The sequence below is a fragment of the Giraffa tippelskirchi genome, chromosome 3 (genome assembly GCF_054371585.1).
Source record: "Giraffa tippelskirchi isolate mGirTip1 chromosome 3, T2T-mGirTip1v1.2.pri, whole genome shotgun sequence".
NCBI classification, from domain to species: Eukaryota; Metazoa; Chordata; class Mammalia; order Artiodactyla; family Giraffidae; genus Giraffa; species Giraffa tippelskirchi.
This window is the reverse complement of record NC_137277.1, coordinates 27979856-27997397: the sequence shown is the minus strand read 5'-3', so window position 1 is coordinate 27997397 and position 17542 is coordinate 27979856. Positions and strand designations below refer to the sequence as shown.

The 17542-nt window shown below is 62.3% G+C and overlaps 1 protein-coding gene and 1 long non-coding RNA gene across 3 annotated transcripts in view; one reads left to right on the top strand and one right to left on the bottom strand.

Moving 5' to 3' along the window:
* Nucleotides 1-308: 308 nt before the first annotated feature.
* Nucleotides 309-17542, bottom strand: part of RAI1 (retinoic acid induced 1) — a 104205-nt gene continuing 86971 nt past the window's right edge. For both annotated transcript variants that reach the window (XM_081583488.1, XM_081583489.1), the window contains exons 3-6: nt 7127-12656; nt 3209-3302; nt 1713-1762; nt 309-1412 (exon numbers count right to left, since the gene is read on the bottom strand). In XM_081583488.1, coding sequence (XP_081439614.1) covers nt 1398-1412; nt 1713-1762; nt 3209-3302; nt 7127-12640 — 5673 coding nt within the window. In that variant the 5' untranslated portion in view covers nt 12641-12656 and the 3' untranslated portion in view covers nt 309-1397. The remainder of the gene's footprint in view (nt 1413-1712; nt 1763-3208; nt 3303-7126; nt 12657-17542) is intronic.
* Nucleotides 1490-17268, top strand: LOC145543093 (uncharacterized). The gene is made up of 7 exons (XR_014080432.1): nt 1490-1867; nt 2584-2705; nt 3196-3326; nt 3696-4270; nt 7057-7183; nt 16239-16461; nt 16620-17268. It is a non-coding gene; the product is annotated as an uncharacterized LOC145543093 (long non-coding RNA).

Genomic DNA, 17542 nt, shown 5'->3' with positions numbered 1-17542 from the left:
AAGCCTGGACCCTCTCCCAGCAGAATCTGGTCAGAATCCACAGGCTGCAGAATTCCAAAACAATCGTTGTATCTTTATTGACTTTTTTTTTCTGAATGCAATGACTGTTTTTTTTTTTTTTAACTCTTAAGGAAAATAAACATCTTTTAGAAACAGCTCGATACACACAATCTTCAGTGTGAAGCAATATACTAATAAGAACACTAGTCGTCTTAACATTTACAGTCTTCATATATATTATATATATGTATATGTATACATATATATACACTATATAACGAGGCTGGATATAATACACACGTTCACCATTTTACAGTCATATGTACAGGAAGTTGCTAGGGCGGCCCCAGGCTGGGGCTGCGTCAGGCCTATCGAAGCGTGGACAGAGCTGAGGACACGGACAGACAGGCGGACGAACTGGTGGGCACTGGCCCGGGGCGGTGGTGGCTGCATGGGGAAGGGGGCAGCACTGGAGCCACCTTCCCAGCAATGGCCCTGTGCTAAGGGGCGCACGACGCACAGTGGCGACACACGGAGAAGCGAGCATGTTCCCAACATATATACATTCTATGTGACATATATATAGAGGGGCACACAGGTGTGTACATGGATCTAGCGCTGTCTCCGCTCCCGTGCGAGTGGCGCTGCGGCCCCTGGAGACAGTGGTCGTGCGGAGGGTTGGTCACGCGTCTGCTGGGGATCGAGACTCCTTCTGCGCTCCCAGGCTGGGCTCCAGGGATAGGGTGGGCTGGAAGGGGGACGAGCAGAAGCCAGCGGGGGCAAGTCTGCCCACGCCCAGGAAGGTCGCATCCCTGGAGCACAGGCCTCAGATGCTTGGCCCTCCAGACCTTCACGCAGGTTTTGGCCGAGGCTGGGCAGTTAGGGTACACAGCCTCCAGCCCCTCCTGTGCGGGTAAGGACTCGCCAATCCCCTAACCCCACCCCCAGGGTGTCCAGCTGCGGGCCACGACCAACCCACGTGGAATGTGTACCACGTCATCCTGGAACTTTGAGGGGAGAAGTGTGTCCCCAGGCTACAGGCCTCCCAGCCCCGCCAGAGTCTGGGTGTCCCAAGCCCGCTCCGCGGGCTAATCCCTCTCCAAGCCTGGCCGGGGGATGGGGGCGAGAAGGCCCTGTGCCATTCGGTGCCAGGAGCAGACGGATCCGGAGCGTGTTTTCTACCCAACTGGGGACCACTAGCTTCCGCCCAAGGCGGCCAGATCCAAGATTCGGGTTCGGGTTACGGATCAGGGATCCGCTCAGTACCCGCGCCGGAAGCAGCACGCAAAGGCCCAAAGGCCCGGGGGCTACGCCTGCGGCTCCTTTCCTCGGCGGAGGCTCCTCTCCTCGGGGCGGGGGGCGGGCTGGCTCCGGCGGCTCCTCTGGCCGGGAGTGGATTACAACGGCAGCCTCTGCGGGAAAGAGACACGAGGTGCGCTGCCTATGGCGGTGCACGTGGCGAGGGGTCAACCCCTCCGGACCTGCCCCGGACCCGCGGTGAGAACGAAGCCCCGCGGGCGGCTCGGCCTGGAGGCTGGCCTCCGCGCCCCGCCCCCGGGCTGGGCCCGCCCCCGGCGCACGCGGGAGTTTAAGTGGCCCGGGGCCCTCTCGTGCGCACCCGCCACCGCCAGGTCTGCCTGGAGCCGATGGGCCCGCGGCGGGGTATGCTCTCCAGCCTGGGCCCCCTCCAAGGGGGGCTTACGGTCACTCACCTTATGTTTGGGGCATTTCAAAGAAAAGTTCTCTTCAATGAATATACAACCTATGAGCAAACAGAAGTTCGTGTGGTCAGAACCAGCGTCGTGTGTGGCCGGGAGTGGGGCACCCACCGCCCCGGACGCCCCCGGTTGTGGGTTTTTTTCAAAGAGTAAGCCAAGCTCTGCCTGCCCTCCAGCCCTGCTGGCTTGCCTGTCCTTTACTCTCCCCTCCCCCTGGAACCCCCTCTCGTCATAGGGAGGCCTCCCCTAACTCTTCAGCCTGTCCCCCTGCAAACAGCCAAGCCAGTCCAACAGCACATCCCTTCTGCCCCGCCCTGGCCGGCACTGGGGGTGGCCCTGCTGAAGGCAGACTGGGCGGGAGCAGAGCTGGGAAGGCTCCAGACCTCGTCTGGGTCCAGTAGCCTCAGCTGAGCTGCTAGCTGACCACAGCCACCTGGGTGGGCTCTGCCCGCCAACCCCTATGTGCCTTCCAACCCCTATGCGCCTTCGTGAGACTTAGTAATGCAGCTAATATAGCAGCGGCACAGCCTGCCCTGCCTCAGGCCTGCTCCCTGCCTGGGGACATTGGCCACCTCCTTCTTCGCCATCCTCCCGGTGCAGCAGCCCCTGCTTCCTGTGCCAAAGCCTCTGGGGCTCCCAGGGTGGTGGGAGCGGGGAGGGTCCTAGCAGGGGAGGCTTCTGCTCTGTCATTGTGTGGCAGGGTTGTCATACCCTCACTCCCTTCCAGGGCAGCAGGGGGCGGGGGACAGAGGTCCTGGGTCCTCCCCAAACTGAACCAGTGCTGCCCTCTCTGGGTCGTGTGCATGACCTCGGTGCCCGCCCTAGAGAGCTGCAGAAAGAAATGACTCTTCCCTCTGCTTCACAGATGGGGGCCCGACTGCAGAGACGTGGAGGGACGCACCCAGGCCACGCATGAAGGATGCCACCAGGATCAAGGGCTCCAGGCTCTCTGGCCCAGGCAGTCTGTGCTCTGCGTGCCTGGCAATGGTAGGTACTCGATAAATTCCCACAGAACAGACGAGTGAGTGAACAGAGAGAACAGGGAAGATGCAGGGACCCTGGCATGGCCCTGCTTCCCCCTTCCACAGCTTGTTTTGAATCTCCTCTCCTTCCATCCCACTCAGTTTTTGTCACTGAACTGTATCTCTCCCCTTTTTTCCCCAACCCAGTGAACTCCTATTCAGACTTCAAAGGACCAGCCCGGTAGCCCTGCTCTTTGAGGCCTGAGATCCTCCCCAGCTCTAGGCACCCCTTGGTGACAGCAGCTCACATACAGCTTTCAACCTTGTAGTCTATGCTTCTCCAGCAGGTGGCTGGGGACTGACGTGTCTCGCCAGCATTGCCCAGCAGAGGGCCTGGCTGAGAGACACCAGAAGACAAAAAACTGCTGGGGCAGAAGAGGGAACCTGGGGGGTGGGGGTTGAGTGGGGCTGGTTCAAGCAGCTGTGCCCGCATCCCCCGACCTCCTGTCCACTAGGGCTGACTCTTACCCGCGTCGCTGGCACACGGGTAATGGTAGGTGTGGAGGCATCCTTTGTGGCAGCACCCTATGGTGGCCCCCGCTTCTTGGCAGCTGGAACAAGTCTGGCGAGGAGAGAGGGAAGACAGGTGAGTCTGCAGCTGAGGGGCCCGGGAGGCCCCCACCCCTTTCTCTGAACAGGCCCTCGAAAGGCAGCTGTGGGGGGGCTCAGGATGGTCATCAGCACCTTGGATGGGGAGCTCTCTGGGTGGGAGACCTCGTGCATAACCATAGGGGTCTCTGCGTGTGGGCGAGTGACGGCTTGGCCACCATGTACTGTGTGACGTCAGCCGAGCACCACGGCTCTTCCCACCTGGTGTGTACAGTGGGGACAGCTCCTGCCTTACGGGATGGTCTCAAAGACTGTAGGAGTGACTCTGGGGGCCTAGCGGGTGACAGGAACTCACGAGGCCAGTCACCACCCAGCCGTGCCCTCACCCGCCAACTCCTCCTCACAGCCTCCAGGTAGGCTGCTTTCATGGGCCTACTCTACAGTGAAGTTGGGGCTCCCGCCCACTCCAGGAAAGGTGGTGAACATTGTTTCTCGCCCTTTCTGGTGGCAGAAGCAGCACTGAACCAAGTCAGAGGCCCCACCCTGAGGGGCTATTCACCACCCCCTGCCAGGACTTGGGAGGGGGTAACACAGCTGGTGCCCGGATGCGGGGTGCACGTGAACCCCAGGCCAGCCAGCAGGGCAGCCGGGCCACTCTGGGTCTCAGACATGGGTCTGCTGAGCTTGAGAGCTGCCTGCAGAGCGACCAACTGGGAGAGGATGGAGATGCCAAGAAGGCCCTTGGAAGAGCAAAAGCTAAACTCGAGACCTGGGGAAGGACAGATCCCAGATCCCTCAGACCCCGGGCCCCCACTGCAGCAAAGGCCTGAGATGGGGGAGAGGAGCAGAGAAAGGAGCAGGCCCACACCAGGAGGCTGAGCCACAGAAACCAGCAACTGCAGTTTGATGCACCAGGTCCATGTGGAGGCTGCCTCCTTGTAACGACCTGATGGCGCTGGCATCATCGTTCATTTTACCCAGGTGAGTGATGAGAGCTCAGAGAAGCCCAGTGAGTTGCCTGAGGGCACATAGCTCAGGAGGAGCTGGACAGGGCTTTGAGCCCAGCAATGGAGCTGGGGCACAGGCTGGCCATCTTGGTGCCGTGCTGCTGGGGCGGGGGCAGGTGGGCTCCTTCCCAGGACTGGGGGGAACCCACTCCCCCCAGGAGGGAGAAGCCAGGGATGGTCTCCACCGTTCCTGGGCCTAATTCATGCCTGGGAATGCTCCCTCTGGTGCCCAGCTGGGGTGGGGAGCGCCAGGGTGGGAAGCTGGGGGAACACGAGTGTTCATATGCTGCTTCTGGATGGTGGTGTCTTTCTGATCAGGGCCAAGTCTCCAGGCCCCCCATTTCTTGGGTCACAAAGGGCTGATGAGGCAGGAACAGGACCCCAGACCCGGCCCAAGTGTTCCACCCACGGTGGCCCTTGGATGTTCTGATGGCTGAAGAGTGACAGTGGGCTCCTCTGGCTGATGGCTTCTCACACCCCGTCTGCACAGAGGCCCCTCAAACCCTGGAGACAGGCCTCTAGATGTGGAAGCAGAGCAAGACCTCAGGCCCTCCTGAAACCAGCACACGCATTCTGACCTGTCCCCCTGGGGGCAGCCAAGGGCCCCAGCAGTTCCAGGGAGAGGCAGACTCCCAGGCGGTGGGCATGGTGTGGCTCAGGGCTGACAGGTGGTGTGGGGGCTGCAGCAGGGGACACAGAAAGGCGTGCCCCTGGAGACCTGCACAGGAGTTCGGATCCAGCAGAGAGCTGATGGATGCGAAGGTGGGAGCAAGGGCCTCTACTGTGTGGGTGCGGGGGATATCTGGCCATCCACATGGCCACACCCTGCTGATGGGCTCGGCACCGAGACTCACAGTGGACAGTGAATTGCTGGGGTCATGGAACTGGCTCCCTGTAGAGCTGGGACTGGGGTCCACACGACTCCAAGACCACCTTCAGCCACCAAGCTCCGAGGCAGAAAGGGTTTCAGGGGGGCAGGTGGCCCTCGGAGGCCTGGGCTGTCAGAGGGGAGGGGGACGAACCACGACCTGGGGAGCGCCAGACACCGCCTGTCTTCCCAGGGTGTCCTCCGGGTGGGGTGCTGCTCCCATGAGCCCCTGGAGGCTTGCCTGGCTGCTAGTCCCAGCCAGCCCAGCCCAGCCCAGCCCAGCCCAGCCCAGGACCACCTCTCTAGCAGGGAAGCTCTTCTGATCCTTGAGTGACTGGAGCGGGCACTGTTGCCAATGACCAGTGAACATCCCTCCCCGCCAGTTCCAACCTTCCAGGGCTGCTCCCAGGGTGGGAGGCCGTGGGACCCGTTATGGAGGATGGCACAGCGGGCAGAGATGGGACCACCAGGCCAGGTGCACCAGTACTTAACAGCCATGTGACACCAGGAAAGCACAAGGCCACTCAGACCCCCCGCGTCTGCCTCAGTCCAGCGGGAGGCTGGTGACATTGGTGAGGTCAGACCAAAGCGCCCGGAACAGGCAACTGAGGAAGGACTGGGGTCAGCCCCCACCCAAGCTCAGACAAGGTGCAGAAGCAGCACAGCCGGGTCGGGGCTGCGAGGATGTGCACCTCGGGGGTAGGCCACCTGGCACTTTCTGGAGGGGATCTGAGTGTGGGCATTATCGTTCAATGGAGGGGAACACCTGAACCTATTTCAAGGAAGCTGGGAACGAGACAGTGATGAGAGAGAAGCAAAAACACAGGAGGGGAAGAAAGGAGAACTGAGCAGGGAAGCGCAGGGACCCCGGGCTGTCAGGCCGGGAGGGCCTTCCTCCATCAGGGTGGAGGCTGGTGGAGGGTTGCCCCGGCACGGAGAGGTCCCGGACCACATCCTGGTAGCAGAGGATCAGGAAACAGGGAGATGTGGACAGCAAAGTCGTCTCTCTGGTGACGGCCAGCACAGGGCTGCTCGTCGGGGCTGGGGGAGCGGGGACCAAGAGGGAGCAGGTGGGCAGGCAGGGAGGGTGCAGGGCAGTGAGCTGGAGGGCGGCATGCTGGGTGCCTGCCCAGGAGACACTGGACAGCAGTGTGGCGAGGGGACAGGGGCATGGTCCACAGCAGGGAGCTCGTGGAGCGAGAGAGCTGCAGTAACCAGAGTGACAGTCACTGCTGGGACGTGACATGCTAGTGTCGTCGGAAAGCTGCCACTGTCACGGTCCCAGCAGATAAGTCATGGGCTCGTGGGTAGACCAGGCACAGCTGTGACAGCTTGATGGGACTGTTATGCCCACTTTAGAGATGAGGAAACGGAGGCACAGAGAGGTTAGGCTACGTGCCTAGAAGCACACAGCTTGATGGGACTGTTATGCCCACTTTAGAGATGAGCAAACGGAGGCACAGAGAGGTTAGGCTACGTGCCTAGAAGCACACAGTGACTGCAGTTCCTCTGGGATGTCTCAGGGCCTTGCAAGAAAGACTCCTGAACCACCCTACCGACAAGGACGGACCATCCAGCCACCTGTTGTTGGAGGGGCTCTTTCTCCAAGGCCCTGATCCACCTCGGATCATAACAGGCAGGCAGTTCTGAGGCCCCTTGTCATCTGGGGACTCAGCGTCTCAGCTGATTACTGGAGACGGGTGTCAGGAGGGCACGGGGGCTGCAGCTGGAAGGGGTCAGTTGAGTGTGTGGTGGGTATGGGCTGAGCAGGCAGCAGGGAGGTCTAGGACAGGGTGGGCAAGTGTGTCCTGCCTTGGCCCGGGGATGCCTCCACTCTCTGGCTAAGCCCCCTGGACTCATTTGTGACTTGGTCTGTTTGGCCCACACTGCAGCTCTGGAAAGAAGGCCTGACTGACTGCCTACAGAACCTGAGGACCCCACCTGGCGGGACTGGCCTCTTACCATGTCCAGGGCCACCTTCATGGCCTCTTGCAGCCCAAAGAGCTTCCCGGCCACCAGGTAGACCCCGCCTGTCCACACGGCGCAGGCCTCATGCACCCAGTGCTCCTGGGTGTCCCCGCCAGGCTCAGCCGGCGGCTCCTTGCTGCACTCGTGCTTGCGGCTCTTGTCGGCTGGGGCTGCCTCCTCACTGCCATCCCCTCGACCATCACAGCAGTAGCAACTCTGCAGCCGCCGGGACAGGCCCCGGGCACTGGTGCGCAGAGAGCCCTGCTTGGCCGGATCAGCTGGGCCATCAGGCCTGGGGGGCTTCCCGGTGGTGGTGGTGGCAGCAGCAGACGCAACAGCTGGGCACTCGAGGCCTTTGAGTGTCCTCTCAAGAGGCAGCGAGGCCTCCTCACAGGTGCCTTCCAGCCGCACCTTCTCCTTGAGTTTTGGCTTCTTTTTGGGGAGGCAGTGTTCAGGGTAATAGGGCCCACAGAGGTCCCCGAGGTCCTTGAAGTTGGCCGGGTTTTGGCAGAGGCAGCAAACAAGGCAAGAGGTACTCAGGGCCTTGGAAACCACGGGCCCCAGGTGCATGGTGGAGGAGAGGGGCAGGGAGGGCCGAGGCTGTGGGACGGAGCCTCCAGGGAGCGTGGCTAGGGAGGCCCCAGCTGCGTCCAAGGAGAAGGAGCAGGATGAAGAGGAGGAGGAGGAAGGCGGCTTCCTCTGGGGCTGGGGCTCCTCTCCAGGGGAGTTGACAACAGTGCACACGGTGGTGAACGCACCCCGTTTCTCTACTCGCACGAAGGGTGAGAAGGCGGGGGTGCGGCTGTCTGCCCGCAGCCGCTTGCAGGAGGAAATGTACTTGAGGCGGATTTCAGGCTCAGCGGGATCCAGGGGCAGCACCTGCTGCTGCCGCCGCCGCTTAGCACGCCCCTTACAGGGTGAGGAGGTGGTGCTCTTGGCCCGGCCCCGTGTGAGGCGCTTCCGCTTGGAATAGCTGCTGTAGTTGGCATGGCCCGGCTGCTTCTGTGCCCTTGTCTGGGGCTGGCAGGGCCGGCCCTCTGGGGGCTGGGCGGCCAGGCCCAGCTCCTCCGTCTTTGGCTTCTTGCCTCCTACGCCAGAGCTGTCCTCGCTGCCCCCCTGCGTGCCATTTGCCCTGTCTCTAGGAGTCAGCAGCAGAGCTGGGCCGAGGTGTGGTCTTTTCTCCAGGGAGCCTTTGGGGAGTCCAAGGGCCCCAGCTCTGCCTTTCCGGCTTCTCTTCTTAGGCGCCAGGGAAGTGCCCCCGGGCAGCAGGGCCTCTGGGGACGTGAAGGCCTCTGTTTTGAAACCATCGGTCAAGGACAGTTTCTTACTGTTCACGAGTTTGCCTTTTAAGGATCTATTGGTCGGATTTCTGCACAATGGCTCGGCCCCCAGAGCTGCCGGGAACTTCTGCCCAGGGCTCACATTTAAGAGACCTTCCTCTGCCCCCAGAAGGCTGCCCCCAGCGCTCTTAAGTCCACGTTCCTTCTCAGGGAGGGATGGGCTCACAGGATTCCCGGGAGGGGCCCCTGGTGCTCTGCACGCGAACTTCTTCAGGCTGGGTGAGGTGATCTTCTGCACAATGGCCTCTAGCTTCAAGCCCCGGCCTTTCCGGGGTGGCAGCACCTTGGTCTTCATGGCCCCCTGGAAGGACGCCCGTGAGGCCAGCTTCAGGCCAGTGTCAGGCGTCTCCAGGGGTGGTGGCTTCGCCGTGGGCTCGCCATTGCCCTTGGTGGGTTTCGCCTTCTTGGGAGACGTCATCCTCTTGAAGAGGGTGGGGGAGCCCTCGGCCCCCTCCTCCTTCACGTCTCCCCCGAGGCCGCCACTGCGTAAGACCAGGTTGCGCTTCTTGGTGGGGATGGGAGCCATGAAGGCTGACTTCCTTTTGAGGGCGTGGAGGGGTCGATCTGAGAGCTTGCCGCTGGCACCAGGCTTGGGGACCCTCGCCCGTTGGCCCGCCCTCCCCTCCTTCTGGGGACTGCCAGTGACCTTGAATGTGGCAGGCAGGTGGTTGTTGGCAAGGAGCTTCTTGGTGGTGCGGCAGTTTGGCAGTCGGCTCTCCGAGGGCCGCCTGCGCTTGGAGTGGAAGGCCTCCTGGGCCCTGCTGCGGGACCGGAGGATCATGGACCGCTGGTCTTTGCCTGGTGCATCCAGCGAGTCCGTCTCCTTGGTCTTGGAGCCCATGGGGCTACTGTCAGAGGCCACGGGCAGGGCGGCCGGGTTGCTGGGGCTGGATGCGGCCTTTGGGGAGGGCTTCCCCACCCGCTTGCCTGACTTGAAGGCGGCTCGCTGCTTGCCCCCCAGCTTGTCTGGGGGGGCAGGGGTGGTGGGCAGGCCTGGGGGTCCAGGTGTGCGGGGCTCACTCAAGGCCGTGAAGGAGCGGGTACACATCCTGGGAAGTCCTTCTGAGATCCCCCGGCCCGGGGCCCCCGCCCCCTCCATCTGTCCCTGGGGGGGGCCTGTGCACGATTCTGGGAGCAACAGGTCTTTGGGCAGCGCCGGTGCCCTGCACGGGGAGTCCTCGGCCTCAGGCAGCCCCCGGTGCACCCGCCGGCTCCGCAAGCTTTTGCCGCGAGGCACGGGCTCTTTCTTGGCGATGGGGGCCTCGGGCACAGCAGGCTTGTTCGGCTTCTGTGCCAGGGAGGCCTCCGGGGTCACGGCGGTGGAATCCCCTGGGGCCAGCACCCCCTCAGGCCCCTCTTCTTCTGGCTTCATATGGGACAGGGAGGACTCAAACCAGCTCTGGACCTTGGACTCGGCGCCCACGGTGGGGCCCAGTAAGATGACTGAGTCCCCGGAGAGGGGGCACGGGGAGCCCCAGCCGGCCTTGGGGTCCAGCACCTCCTCCACCTCCTCCTTGCCACACAGCAGCGGGGCCTTGGGCGACAGCGCATCCTGCAGGCCCGGCCTCTGCTCGGGGCTGCCCAGGAGCTCGCACAGGGACGAGTATTCCTCGGCCTCCAGGTCCTCCTTCCGGCCCGGCGCCGGCAGCAATGGGAGGTCCCCGAAGTCGGCAGCCGAGCAGCAGTGCCGGCTGTCCTCCAGCCAGCGGTCAGCCTTGCCCACCTCGGGGCACTGCAGCAGCCCACCTGCCTCCTCCTTCACCCCGCCCGCCGCCTCCTGCTGGGAGTCCCGGGGCACCGCAGCCTTCTCCCCAGGGGGTGCCTCCTCCTGGAAGCCCAGGCAGGCCGAAGCCTCTCGGGTGTCCTCCTGGCCGGCACTGTCAGTAACCTTTCCACCCTGCTCCAGACCCTTGGTCAGCTCGCTGGGGTGCAGCCCCCACCGAGGACAGGCATCCCCCAGGTTCTCCTCGGGCCAGGCAAAGGGGTGGGCACCATCCGCCGAGCCGGCAGAGGTTGTGTCTGGGAAGCAGTCAAAAGCTACGGTAGGGTCTGAGGCCGCGGCCCCCAGGGTGGGCTTGGCGCCGAAGGAGAGGGGACCGGCTGTCTTCTTGGGGTCAGGGGTGGCGAAGCCCACAGAGGGATCTTCAAATAGCCCTGGACTGAAGTCCTTGGTGCTGCTGCCCTTGTCCAGCTGCAGGGCCTCGGGCAGGGCCTCTGGCTCCCCTGGCCGTGGCCATGCACCCTTGGCCACAGGGTCCAGGCAGGCGCTGTGGTTCTCCAGAGAGAAGGGCGGCTTGCCGGCGTCTTTGGCCAGGCCTGGCGCCTCGGCCCAGGCCTTGTCAGCCTTCTCGCTGATGGCCTCCTGCAGCCCCAGGATCTCGGAGGCCAAGTCCTCCTGTGCCAGGGCACTAAGCAGCAGCCGCGGGCAGTCCCGCTCGCTGGCCACAAGCTTGGAGAAGCTGTCAAGGGGCAGGCTGCTGTGCAGGCTCTGGAAGGAGTCGTCGGACTTGGTGGACATGTCATCTGGTGAGGTCACGGAGCAGGTGGACACGGACTCGGGCTTGGCCTTGGAGCCGCCGTGGACCCTGGCGGGGCTGCCGCGGGCCTGGCTGCAGTAGAGGAAGCTGCGCTCCAGCGGGTCCTCAGAGCCACTCAGGTAGTCGGCCTCGGGCGGCTCAGCGTGCGTGGACTGCGGTGTGCTGCTCAGCGGCTCCGATAGTGGTGTGCCCACCGGCTCGGCCGAGTAGCCGCTGCCCTCGGGGCTGCAGTGCTGGCTTTTGTGCTGCTCCGGGGTCCGGGCCACCAGGCTCTTGAGGCCCTTCTTCTGAGGCCCAGCGGCCTTGGACAGCAGCAGCTGCTGCACGGTGTTGGAGATGTTCTCCACCTGGGAGGTCAGGGCTGTGAGGCTATGCAGGCTGAGGTCCGACAGCAGGCTCTCAGGAAGCTTGTCCTTCTGCAGGGCCTTGCAGTTGGCGGCCTGGGTGTCCACAGAGCCGGCAGCATCCGTCGGGGAGGGGTTGAGCAGGGGCATGAAGTGGCTGTGGTCGGTGAGGCCAGCAGGGAAGGCGCCAGGGCCGAGTGGCTGCTGGTTGTAGGGAAAGTTCTCCAGGTTGGGCATCAGTGGCGACGGGGTGGAGCTGTAGGAGGGTGAGCGGCCCACGGAGCGGGCGGGCGAGTGGCCGGAGCCAGGGCTGAAGGTCTGGTAGTACTGCTCTGGGGTCCTGACGGTCGCATCCGGCTGACAGTAGCCTGGGCCTTGCTGCCCGTAGTGTTGGTACTTGGCGAGGTTTTGGTAGTGCAGGCTTTCCTGGGCATGGTGACGGCTCTGGAGGGCCTGCTGCTGCTGCTGCTGCTGCTTCTGTGGGTCATAGCTGAGGCGGCTGGACTGGTAGGCGTGAAGGTTTGGGACCCGCTGGCCGGGGGCCAGGCTGGCGTTGGCGGTCAGCGGCCTGTCATGGGGCTGGGCGGAGGGGGCTGTGCAGCTCTTGTAGGAGTGGGCCCCCTGCCCGCCGGCCTGGCTGCTGGAGGAGTAGGTAGAAGAGGCGGGGAAGGACTGGGACTGCTGGGGGAAGTGGCTGCCCTGGGGGAAGGGCAAGGGGGAGGCAAGGTCACTCTGGGGTTTCTGCCTCTGGAGCTTGGGGTATGCCAGGGATGGCGGGGGCTGCGGCAGCTGCTGCTGGACGTGGAGGGCATGAGTCCGGAAGGGCAGCTGGGCACCCTGCTCTGGGTACTGCCGGCTGGGGGGCACCACCGTCTTTTTCATCAGGTTCTCGTCATATTTGCCCACCCCGCCTGGCAGGGGCTGCGCCTGAGGAGGGGGTGGCTGGGGGCCCCCCCAGGCCTGCAGGCCCTCCTCGCCCGAGTAGCGGCCTGGGTAGGGACTGCCGTCCTGGACGGTGTAGCCCGCGAAGGCCGGCCTCCCCGGAGGGGCCTGCGGTGAGGACAGGCCTTTGCCGGCGCGCGCTGTGGCGGGCGTGCCCGCGCCGCCCTCGTAGCCGGGGAAGGGCTGCGGGCCATAGTAGTCCTTGGTCAGCAGACGCTGCCGGTCGCAGCTCAGCCCGGCCTGGCTTGGCTGCCTGTAGTTCTCCAGACGCGACGTCTCCTGTGAGGTCTGCTGGTAGGTCTGCTGTTTGCCATGGAAACCACACCTTTCTCGAAAAGACTGCATGACTTGGGTTGGTTATCTGTGAAAAGAGAAAGGGCGAGAGGGAGGGCGGGGAGAGGAGGGCAGAGCGGGAGGGGTTCAGACAGGCCATTTCGTTCCCTTGGAAAGCCAGCCCCCTCCCGCCCTGCCCCCTCCTGCAGCCGCCCCACCAGCTGTGCACATATTGACAACTTCTGTGTCAGGGCCGCCTGCTCTGTAATTCCCGCTCTGACGGGGACAGGGAGGTGCAGCCCGGCTGCCCAGCGCCAGGTCACTGGGGAGCTGCCCCGCCTCCTGCCACCAGTTCCCCCTCCCCCTCCCCGCCAGCTCAGAATCATTTAGCCATTCCCGCTCCCCTGTCCCCTGGGGCTGCTGGATCCGGTAATCTAGCCCCAGCGCAGCAGTGTTCAGGAGTGACCCAGCTCGTGCATGTGTGTATGTGTGTGTGTGGACGGGGGATGGCTTGCCCTGCCCCAGAAACCACTCACTGAGGCCTGGAGTCTATGCACATAAGCACACGCATGCACACACACACACATACCCTTCTCCATCACTAACACACACCTCCATCACTGGCACACACACCCCTTCTCCATGACTGCACACACACACACAGCTTCTCCATCACTGCATACACACACACTTCCCTTGTCTATTACACACACACACCTTCATCACACACACACTCCCCTTGTCTATCATTATACACACACATACACACACTCCCCTTCTCCATCACTGCATATAAACACTTCCCTTGTCTATCATTACACACACACACACACACTCCTTCTCCATCACTGCACACACTCCCCTTGTCTATTATCTCACACACACACACACTACCCTTGTCTGTCATTACACACACACACCTTCTCCATCACTGCCTACACACACTCCCATTGTGTATCATTACACACACACCCCTTCTCCATCACTGCCCACACACACTCCCCTTGTCTATCATTACACACACACACATATCACTTCTCCATCACTGCACCCACACAGTCCCCTTGTCTATCATTACACACACACACCTCCATCACTGCACACACACTCCCCTTGTCTATCATTACACACACACACACACCTTCTCCATCACTGCACACACATTCTTCATCACTGCACACAGACACACCTTCATCACTACACACCCCTTCTCCATCACTGCACACACTCTCCCCTTGTCTATTATTATATACACACACACACATTCTCCATCACTGCACACACATACTCCCCTTGTCTATCCTTACACACACACACACACCTTCTTCATCACTGCACACAGACACACCTTCATCACTGCACACACATACTCCCCTTGTCATCACACACACACACCTTCTCCATCATTGCACGCACACATATACACTTTCATCACTGCACACACACACTCCCCTTGCCTATTACACGCGCACACGCACACACACACACAACACTCCCCTTCTCCATCACTGCTATGCCCTCTGGAAGCTGTCTGTTCCTTCTGGCAGACACTGATGAGGGGCCGCCGAGCCACTGTGGGTATAACCTGTCCCTCCCAGGAGTGCAGGCAGTGGCCCTGCCTCCTGTGTTGGTGTCACAGGCGCGTAAACAGGCTGCACAGCCCTGACAAGGCAGCGATGGGGCAGAGCTGCAGTCCCTCTGCCTGAGGCACCCGGGCCTTCTGGTCAGCCCCGCCCGCCTGCACCGAGTCAGGGCCAGGCCGAGAGCCCATCTGTTTATGATTTTTGGGGCCGGGCACACAAGGGGTCCAGCCTGCCCCAAAGCAAGATCCTGGGTCAGGAAATGACCCCAGAGTGGGGCTGGGGGGGCCCTCCAGGGCAGAACCATGGGGTCACATAACAGGCTGGCTGTAGCGTCCAGGCTAGTGGCCCCCCTCCCCTCCCCCAAGACCCTTTGAGGAAGGAGGAAGGGGTAAGGACACCCCTGGCTCAGGGGGAGACACAGCGAGGGCTGGTGGCAACCTGCGTCCCGGCCGCTGAGTCTACCCACACCTCGCTCACCTGCAGGGCCCAGGAGGGCACAGGGGACTTTTCAGGGCCCGTTCCAAACCCAAAAGGAAGGGGTGGCCTGGCGTGTGCTCCGAGCCTCCAGGGCTGTGTGAGGCATGGAAAATAAGGGGGCACAGAGAAGCGGGGCAGACACGCAGATGTGAAAGGGAAGAGGCATTCCTCCCGGGGGTCTCGGTCACCCCTTCTTCACCCAGCTCCTACCTCCTCATGTAGTTGTGAGGGTCAGGGGGGCAGCTGACCTGGGAAGGGCCCGAGTTGAGCAGGTCCAGCCCAGGGCAGCCGGATGGCCCCAAAGAGCCCCATCAGCCCAGCCCAGGCCCCTCCCTGCCCTTGGCGGTTGGCTGGTTCAGCCCCAGGGCCCGAACGAAGCCCACCGCAGGGCCCCACAGCCCACTCCAGGGCCTCTCCCTGGCTCATCACAGGCACCCTGATGTGGAGGCCCCCCCTCTGACCCACTTCAGCCCATCTCGCAGCTTGGATCAAACATGACAGGAGTGCCTGCTGTGACCCAAAGCTGGAGGCAGTGCTGGTTCTAACGGGCAGCTTCTGCAGGTGGGCAGCCCCAGGGCCCCCACACCGGGCTCCCAGGCGGGCGCCCCCGCCACCCTCGGGCAGCACTGGTAGGCGGCTCCCGCTGCCCAGGCTGCCAGAGGCAGGTGGAGGCGCCTCTGCTGAGGGTGCCCCCGCGGGCAGGCAGGGTCAGCTGGGCCCCTGGGTCCTGCCCCACCCTCCCCGGCCACGTTATGAGCCCGGAACTCACACACCCAGGCTGGCTCGGGAGGCTTTGCCTCGTCTATCTGCACAAATTACATCCCGGCTTTTATTAGTCCCAGATCGCGCTCATTTCCCGCTGAGTGTCCTGTGGATATCATTAACATTTCTACAGCTTTTTTTAATATACTTTTTTCACATTCCCCCAAAATGCATTACCAGAAACATTATTTAAAAAGAGAGCGTGCTCTGACCAGCGCCCCCTCCCTGTTTAATCAGTCCAGCTGCCGCATCTTTTAATGTTGCCGAGCTGTGTTACAGCAGGTTTTCCGATACACAGGAGCAGCTGGACGCAGTGAGAGCATCTATCTCAAAGAAAAGACAGTTCAATTAAAATACGAGAAGCCCCGCGCCTGATGGAGAAGGCAGCAGAATGCTCACCCCAGCACCGCCCCCCAGAACCGCCCCCAGCCTGGCGGGGGCGGCCCCCCCCTCTAACCAGTGCGGGAACAAAGACTGCCGCCAGGCCCCGTCCCGCCAGCACCACTGGGAGAAAGTGGGGCTCGGCCTCTTTAAGAGCCGCTTTGGGCCGCCACGGGCTCTGTTGTTATTAATTATTGTGATTATGATTACTTTTCAAGAGCACCAGCAAAGGATAGGAGGAAAAGAGGCAGGCAGAGAGCTGCGGTGGGCAGCATCAGGAGGTAGATGGTGACCTCTGAACCTGGGAGGGAAGGAGGGGGCAGGAGGGCACTGGCTGGGGGTCAGGGGAGTGCCTACCAACACTCCTTCAGGGAGGGACAACTCCTGGTCCAGCCCAGCCTCCCCATCCCTGCTTCCCCTCCCCCTTCTCCCAGACAGTAGGTCAAGGCACATCTCTGAAATTCTAGCCCAACAGGAAGCAAAGAAGAGGGGAAAAGGAGGGAGGGAGAAAGTCAGTCCTGAGCTCCAGATCACCTCCGATGGTGACTCCTGCAAGCTGGCCTGCCCACCCCATGCCCCAGGGCTTCTCTACCTCAGTGACGGGTCTCCCCGCCCTGCAAGGGAATGCAATGAGCCCCAGAGCCCACCCCAGGCACAAGACCAGCAGCCTCCAAAGGTGTTTGGTAGCAGGTGAGCCAGGGCTCAGCCCTTCTTTCTGGCAAAGAGCAGAAGTCTCTGTGGTCCCCCTGCAGGCACTGTGGGGCCCGGGGGGCAGGGGTGGCCTTGGCCATGGGGCCTGCTCCCCGCTTCTGCATACTCACTGCTTTGACCCTCCTGCCCTGTTACAGAGAATGGGAGACTCAAAAGCCAGGACCTGCCTGTGAGCCACTCACAGAAGTTCTTCCAGATGGACGCTGCAGCAGCGTGGATGGCCCTCACTGAGAATTCCCACTTTAGAGGAAGGCCCCCTGGAGCACGATGAGGAAAGGGGGTTCCCACATCCCCTCTGCAACCTCTGAGGCCCCAGAAGCCGGCTCGGGCCCACCCCACCGTAGGGAGTCCACTCCTGGCTGCCTGTTGTGCCCTGAGCAGCCTCAGAGAGAACTCACTGGGTCCACCGCCTCTTCAGCCCCCAGGGTCAGGCTTCAGGTCACGGAGATAGGCCTGACAGCGTGGGCAGGAGCTTACTGCAGCTCCGCTGGGGCTGGGGAGGGAGGGAGGGGGCGAGAAGGGAGCTTCTGTACCCCAGCTGGCTCTGGGGCTGCAGGCGCATCCCACCTGCTAACCCAGGGTGGTTTTGTGACCTGGTTTTCTGAGTTGCAGCTGCAGGGGAAAAGCTTTAAAACCCAACCCCCTCAAGACCTGGGAACCAGGAGGCTGGGGGTAGGGGTGTCCCAAGAGGATCAGAGCCGGGTGAACTACCTTGGGCCTCCGAGTTGTAGGTGATGAACACTGGGAACAGGACACCTTGATTAAAACCATCGGTCGCTAGTCAAACTTATGGCTATTCTGTGGGGTCTATTTTGAGTCCCAAGGGCTTGGCTTGAATGGGGGGGGGATGAGTTTCCAAGGAGGCCCCAAGACAATACAGCCCAGTGCCCCCAGGCCTCTGGGACAGGGAGGTCCCTTGGGTCAGTCGCTGGGAGAGGTCTGCTTGGGGCAGAGGGGCCCATCCAGGAGCAAAAGGAATCACAGAGAACAAGGCAGCCCCCCACCCCCTGTGTGTTGGCAACACCCCCATAAACGCTGTGCGGCCCTCCTCGCTTGCCAG